Source organism: Drosophila busckii, chromosome X (assembly GCF_011750605.1).
Source record: "Drosophila busckii strain San Diego stock center, stock number 13000-0081.31 chromosome X, ASM1175060v1, whole genome shotgun sequence".
NCBI lineage: Eukaryota > Metazoa > Arthropoda > Insecta > Diptera > Drosophilidae > Drosophila > Drosophila busckii.
This window is the reverse complement of record NC_046608.1, coordinates 13305751-13313150: the sequence shown is the minus strand read 5'-3', so window position 1 is coordinate 13313150 and position 7400 is coordinate 13305751. Positions and strand designations below refer to the sequence as shown.

Here is a 7400-nt window from a genome sequence, read left to right as displayed (position 1 = left end):
ACAATCTCTTTTACAATTTGCGCTAATCTAGCAAAATTAATTACACAGCAGCATCTTTGTGAGAGCGCACGCTTTAGTTTGAATACTTGAGTTAGCTTTACTTTGTTGTATAACAAAAGCAAAACAGCGCATAATTAGGCAATAATAAATCGGTCAGCGCTGATTGGTGATCGGCTACACTGATTGCCGATTGCCGATTGCCGATTGCCGATCGAGCGCTGCTTATCAGCTGCTCCTCTATAGCTGCCAGCTACGTCGCTTAGCGCTCGTGTCTGCTGTTCCATTGCCAGTTCGTTCGTTTTTCCAAGCCGCCCCTTCGGCTCGGCTACAGCTTCAGCTTTGAGCTGTTTTTGTTGTTTTTGCTTTTTTTTTTAACGTAGTGTATTTAAGAGCGCAACGCTTATTGTCGTCTCAGATACTTTTCACTGTTTGTCGCGTTCGCACGGCTCTCGGCGCTCTCTTTTACCAAAACTAAAAACTAAATCACAGCAATTTCGTGCGTTAGTGTTTTTTATTTTATTTATTGCAAATCAATTTATTGTGCGCAATGTGCTTTGAGCGTTTTTAATGTCAGCCAAATTTAAGCAACAAGCTAAGCTAAGCGACAGCAAAAGAACTTACCATAAACAAATCTATAGCTGACAATTAAGTGCAGAGCAATATAAACAAAGTGAGCAAAAAGCAACAAGTGTCAGTGCACAGGTAAATTTCAAATTAATTTGAGTTGCCAAGTGCACAATAATTTAGCGATTAATTTTGAAACACTTTAGTTTAGTTTCGCACTCTCTTTTACGCTGCTGTACTATCAATTTATTTACAGTTGACATTGAAGTCTCAGAGAGCGAGCGCGACTGACTGAGCGAGCGAGAGAGCGATTCCATTCATATACAGTTATGCGCCTGCATTGTAATAAAATGCGCGTAAGCAGAAGCTGCTGCTGCTGCTGCTGCTCCAGAGTCAATAATAATAAATAAACTCTTGCTGCTCGACTCGGCTCATATCATAGTCATAATGCCAATTGTTTATTTGTTATTGTAAGCATAACTCTCAGTCTCAGTCGCTGCTGCTTTCTTTGTTGCTTCCCATACATGCATGCGCATATATGTATATATAGCAATTTATAACTGAAGCCAAGGCAAATGTTTGTTTGTATGTAAATGTTGGTGAAGGGCGCCGCACATTGTTGCGCGCGCGCGCGCGCTTGCGGAAGCGTAGGCGGAGGTCAAAACGATTGAAGTTTTTACAGCGAAAAGAAAAAATGCAGCAGTCCAGGGTAGCGCGGAACGTTGTGAAAATTGGAACATGTTCTAAGCAATTTTAAATTCAATTTGAATACATATGTACATAATTAATTTAGTTTACTTGCGCACCTTTCTCAATTAAGCTCACTTGCCGCGCACATCGACGCGCGCGCTCTCTCGCTCTCTCACTCACTCGCTCTCATTCTCTCTCATAGCTGCTGCTGTGTTTATTTGAAAGCTCGTTTCCGATTTGATTTTGGTTACGGGTTCCTGTTCTCCTTCATTCCACTTGCTAGTGGCGTTTGTTATCTTGGCAGGTTCAATGTAAAATGTTTTTGATGTGCATACAAACAAACAAATAAATAAATAAACAAAACGCACATACTGTATGTGTGTATATGTATACGTTTTCTTTCTTTTAATAAATGTATATAAATAAAGTGAAAGATTGCTGCGCAATAACTCACACACAAACTCACAAATTAAAATGGCGGCTAGAACAAAGACAAATGTGACACGCTAACTGTCGCCGCTGTCGCTGTCACTGTCACTGCCACTGTCACTCTCGGTCACATTTCGGTCACACGATCAAAATAAACTTTTATTAAATGACTGACCACTGCCCACTTAACAGTCACTCCATGGCTGTTAATTAGCAGCAAAATTAATAATTTTATAGCCCCGCATACACAATATTTATTAATTTCTTATTCAACAGCCGCCTAACAGCGCATGCGCCACGCTCTGTTAACGCGCTGTTAAAATTGTGACCGCAAGTGATTAGCAGCGAACTTTTTATTGTTGTCGTCGGCGCTTTGCTTATTTAATTAATTTAGACATTTATATTTGTGTGCACTCTCGCATTTGTTATTTAATTTTATAACGTGCGCTTAAGCACGCCTTCGTCACTTTGCTTAATTTATTTTCTATTTTTGGGCATCACTTTTTTTTTCCATTTTGTATATGGAAAAAAACGCTACGAGTGCGAAATTATTACTGTTGTTACTGTTGCTTTCAATTAAATACTGCTACGCATACACATGCACATGCTTTTTTTATTGGCATAACATTTATTCATTTTCTTCAATTACACTTTAATAGCCTATTAATTTAGACGCCCAATTGAACAAACTGGCAATTGGGCATTGGGCATTGGGTTGATTTAATATTATTGAACCCATCAATGGGCCGATCATTGCTGTTGAAAGCTATTCAAATTGTTTATGCATAAATCTTTGAGGCGACCAAGTGCCAAGTTAGTTCACTTCCCCCATTGAATATATAGATTGTATGCTATGCCACATTTCTAATGATTCCATAGATTGCAAGGCCATTGGCCATTTAATCATGAGAACAAACCATACAGAGAGTTTTGTATGCAACCGACTATGTGAGACCCTTTTGTGTTTTATATACATTTTTTTTTTTTGCATTAAATTCATAAATATACAATGATAAATCATTAATTAATTTTATTATTTTGTAAAGCTTAGCCGGTGTTGATTTTTTGTAAGCAATAAAAAATATAAATTCAATCATAATGATTTCATTTCTATACTTTACTTTACTTTAAAACTAGTTTACAGCTTTTTGTTTTATATTAAACTGCAGTGCTAATTTTTGATTTCTTTACAATTTATTTGTAGATCACCCAAGGGCCAAAGCCAACTTAAATTAACTGAACTTTACTGAGCAGAGCTTAGCAAAGTAATTGTATTCCCGACCCGTAAGCGGAGCGAGAAGAACACAAAACCCCCCACCAAACCCCCAACCACACCAAAAAGTTCATTTTATTTTCTTTTTTGCTACGCGCACAAAAACTAAACAAAAACTTGAACTATAGAATGGTAGAAGGTGATTCTGCAAAAAATAAAAGCGAATGTAAGTCATTAAAATTCGCAAGTGTGGCAGAGTGTAAAATATATTTTATTTAATTTTTGTAGCCTATAATGTAGAAGCTGGCCTACAACCAAACTACAATCAGAACAACGCAGCAGCAGCAGCAGCCGCTGGCAACGCAGGAAACAACTCAAGCAACTCGGCAAACCAAACCGGTGCGAATAGCAATTCGACAGCGGCAACGCATATCGATAACCGTGCGATCATCCAACCGTATTCGCTTGGCTCGGGCGTCAAGCAGCCGGAATTTCAATTCGCAGCTGATAATCGCGGCTACGAGGCGGAGACAAATATCAATGGCAAGCAGCAGGACGTAGAGCGTACCGGCGGCGGCGGTGGAGGCGACAACTCCGATGAGGATGTGAAGCGTAAGGGACCGCTACCGCCACCAAGCCGCCCCATTGTCGCCAACTTTGAGCGCGCCATCGAACTGTGCGGCTATGGCAAATTCCATTATATACTGCTGGCCATTTGCGGCCTGGTCAGTACATCGGAGGAAATGGACGTCATCTCGATGTCGTTCATTCTGCCATCGGCCCAATGCGATCTCGATTTGAATACCCAAACGAAAGGATGGCTCAACTCGATCATCTTCATTGGCATGATGGTGGGCGCCTATTTCTGGGGCAGCATTGCCGACAGTTTCGGACGCAAAAAGGTTCTCATTGTCATCTCGTTCATGAATGCCTTCTGCATTGTCGCCTCATCGTTTTCGCAAACCTTTGGATGGTTCATGCTCTTTCGCTTTCTCAATGGCGCTGCGTAAGTACTAAAATAAATATTAACAATTGGGCTTAACCCACTACGACTTTATGCTAAAAAATAATCAGTTACTGATTTGAAATAATAGTTTACAGTTGCATGCATAATTTCAATTCGTATATAGCTAATATTAGTTAATTTCGAATGAATGAATTGAACTGTTCGACCAGTCCCAACATGGGTTAAAGCAAAAGACTCTGAGTGAAAAACGCACAATCAAATTCGTTTATGATTTTCAATTGTTTATCAGTTACATTTTATTGATGACACATGGGTGTGTAGAGAGTTCAGTAGCCAAGGTGTTAATTGAATTACCTTTGCTATAAATAACAGCAAAATGTCGTGACTGTTTATGCTAATTAAGAGGCCAAAAAGATATGCAAACATGCATAAATAGTATGTGTATTATTTATTACACATAACATATTATTATTGCCTTGAGCGCTGACTCAGCTCTCAGCTCTCAGCTGAGTTTTTTTCCCCTCTTTGCGTCGCTAACTTCATTTACAGTTCGAGATGAGATTGTGCATCATTTGTTTTGCCAATCGTTTGCTAATTGCATATGCGAATTGAAACTGAAAACTTGGGCAGCGAATTTACACACATCCGACCCTGATTCGTCACGTTTTTCGCGCTCACTGTCAAAAGCTGACTGCTCGCTGGCTGCAAGCAAAATTCGTTAGAACTGCTTGCTCAACTGCTTGCTTGCCAGTTCGATTGAGTGACTGACTAAAAGCTGACTGCTTTTATTAATTTACTTGTATTTGCTTCTTTTTTTTTTTGATTTGCAGTCTGGGCGGCAGTGGTCCTGTCATCTGGTCATACTTCGCCGAATTCCAACCGAAAGCTAAGCGCGGCTCTATGTTGAGCTTCATGGCCGCCTTCTGGACCTTTGGTAATCTGTTTGTGGCCGGTCTGGCCTGGCTGATCATTCCCACGGAAATTGGTTTCACCTATAGCACATACTTCAAGTACAACTCATGGCGCATCTTTTTGTTGGTCTGCTCGTTGCCATCGTTCTTGGTTGGCTTTCTGCTGCTCTATCTGCCCGAATCTCCCAAATTTCTGTTGACGCGCGGCAAGAAGGATCGCGCTCTGGCCATTTTCCGTGGCATCTTCGTAACGAATACCAAGAAGAAGCCCGAGGAGTATATGGTGTACGATCTGGAGGTGGATGAGAAACTTGTCCAGGGCAGCAGTCATGGATTCAAGGGCAAAATGAAGCGCATGGTCAGCGGCATGGTGGAGCACAGTCGCGATCTGTTCCGTTCGCCCATACTGAGATTCACGCTGGTATCGATCACCATCAATTTTACATTCCACATTGGCTACTATGGCCTGCTCATGTGGTTCCCGGAGGTGTTCAATCGCTTCGAGGAGTTCGAAAAGGCCAATCCCAATGAATCGGCCGACATCTGCACCGTCACCGACTTTGTTGTCGCTCTCCATAGCCAAGTAACGAACAACGGCACCTGCAACTCTGACATTTCGCCCTCAGTGTTCAGGGAATCGCTGATCACGCTAGCGTCGGCGCTGCCTGCCAATCTGTTGGCCATTCTCGGCATGGATATGCTGGGTCGTCGCTTCTTCCTGATCGCCGGCACCATGACCGCGGGCATTTGCTCGGCGTTGATGTATCTGGTGCACAGCTCGTTTCAGAATCTGTTAGTGTCGGCGGTGTTCAGTGGCGCCATCTCGGCGGCCAATGCGGCGCTCGACTGTCTCATCACCGAAGTATTCCCCACCAAGCTGCGTGCCACGGGCGTTGCCATCTCGATGGTGGCAGCACGTCTTGGCGGCATCATTGGTAACATTGTGATCGCCCAGCTGCTCGATCACTTCTGCCCAGTGCCGACCTTTGTGGTGTCCGGCCTGCTCATTGGCGGCGGTCTCATGTGCCTGCTGCTGCCCAACACGACGCGCAAGGAGCTCAATTAAACAACCACACCCACAACACCCAACACCCACCACCCACAATCCCCAATCACACACACACATAAGAAACTCTACAAAAAAGTTACACACATCCAGCTCAAGCTAAAAATATTTCCCTTATATCCCAAAAACGCACGCAACATGAATTTCCCCTACTACCTACAAATTTCCCCCCTACCAAACACACACACACACACACACACATAGAGAGAGTTACCGTGGGGCGAGTTGGTATTGTATTGTACGTATGTATTTACAAATATGTATAATTAACGCTAGATCCATTTTAGATCGTCAGTAAATATGTTTAATTATAAAGTTTAAATACTATAACCATTTTTTTTGTGTCTTAGTTTAAACAAAAATAGTAAAAGAAAAAAAAAATAAAGTTTATTTTGTTTATCAAGCCCAGCGTCAAGTTAAATACATACAGTTTATACATGCTGCGATATTTTTTGTAGAATTTTCAAATAAGTACACACACACAGACACACCCACACACATATACAGTGAAATATTTTGGCAAGCGCCGGCGCCAGCTGAAACAGCAAAAAGTTTAACAGAGCTACCAGCAATTGAGAGAAAGCGTTTGAGAGAGCAACGGGAATTAATTAATTTTTTTTTTTGGCATAAAGGATCAAGCAGGGATTTATGCGCGCACGACGAGCAGTTATTGTTGTTATTATTATTATTTTTACTACATAAATATTATTATTGCTAATATACACACACAAACAAAACAAAACAAAACAAAACAAAAACAAACGAAACGCAAACCAACCAAAACATCTATACATACATAATACATATATAAAAATCAATAATATTGTTATTGTGTAACAATCAATATACTTTATTTTATATTATTGTTATTAGCTTTTTTTTTTGTTTTTTTTTTTCTCTTGATAATCGTTACTTAGGGCAGAGCACAGGAAGCAAGAAGAAATATTTGTTAATTTTAGTACATACATACATACATACATATGGTATATAAATTTATGCTACTATACTTATACATATGTATATAGCTATGAAAATCATATAAACAAGCAAATACAAATATAAAATAAAAACACCCGTAAACAACAACAATGTCAAATTTTGTTTTAATTATCTATGCAGTGATTAACATTAACATATTTTGAGTGGTTCTTAAATAAAAAATACTTACCTCTTAGCTTAGTTGAAACAATTACGCAGCCAATGTTTAGTTTTATCCAATTCAAATTAAACTGAATTTAGTTCTACTATTGCGTTTTATTTTTTTTGTCTTGGCTTTATTGTAAACAAATTAATAGCAAAACAAATTTGATTGCCGACTTATTTTTTGTTTTGATCTCTAGCTGTAACTCAGTTAAAAACATAAACCGATTTGAATTTGGCATTTACGATTGAAATGAGCGTAAATTTGTTTACATTTAAAAAATATTTTGCCAAGTTATAAGCAATCAAGACTGTTTATTTTGAAATAAGAAACTTACAAAAACTGTAACTTATGCAAAATGTAATGATGCAATTTTGTTTAGAGCATCGTTCAAGAATCGGCTGATTTTTGACAAAGAT

General features: G+C 39.7%; 2 protein-coding genes across 2 annotated transcripts in view; both read left to right on the top strand.

Annotated features, from left to right (window-relative positions):
• LOC108606706 (potential E3 ubiquitin-protein ligase ariadne-1) overlaps window positions 1-2586 on the top strand; it is an 11854-nt gene extending 9268 nt beyond the window's left edge. The window contains exon 8 of the mRNA XM_033294415.1: window positions 2563-2586. Within this exon, the coding sequence (XP_033150306.1) occupies window positions 2563-2586 (24 nt within the window). The remainder of the gene's footprint in view (window positions 1-2562) is intronic.
• Window positions 470-5988, top strand: LOC108606758 (synaptic vesicle glycoprotein 2B). Its single transcript, XM_017997166.2, has 4 exons — window positions 470-702; window positions 2888-3122; window positions 3185-3902; window positions 4694-5988. Exons 2-4 carry the CDS (start codon window positions 3086-3088, stop codon window positions 5838-5840), a joined length of 1902 nt encoding a protein of 633 aa, XP_017852655.1. The 5' UTR covers window positions 470-702; window positions 2888-3085; the 3' UTR covers window positions 5841-5988.
• The last annotated feature ends 1412 nt before the right edge of the window (window positions 5989-7400 follow it).

What these genes read in the sequence shown, in the direction of transcription:
- LOC108606758 (XM_017997166.2), top strand. Translation starts at nt 3,086, where the DNA reads ATGGTAGAAGGTGATTCTGCAAAAAATAAAAGCGAAT. An exon ending in TGCAAAAAATAAAAGCGAAT is followed by an intron (nt 3,123 to 3,184) that starts GTAAGTCATTAA and finishes TAATTTTTGTAG; the next exon opens with CCTATAATGTAGAAGCTGGC. An exon ending in CGCTTTCTCAATGGCGCTGC is followed by an intron (nt 3,903 to 4,693) that starts GTAAGTACTAAA and finishes TTTGATTTGCAG; the next exon opens with TCTGGGCGGCAGTGGTCCTG.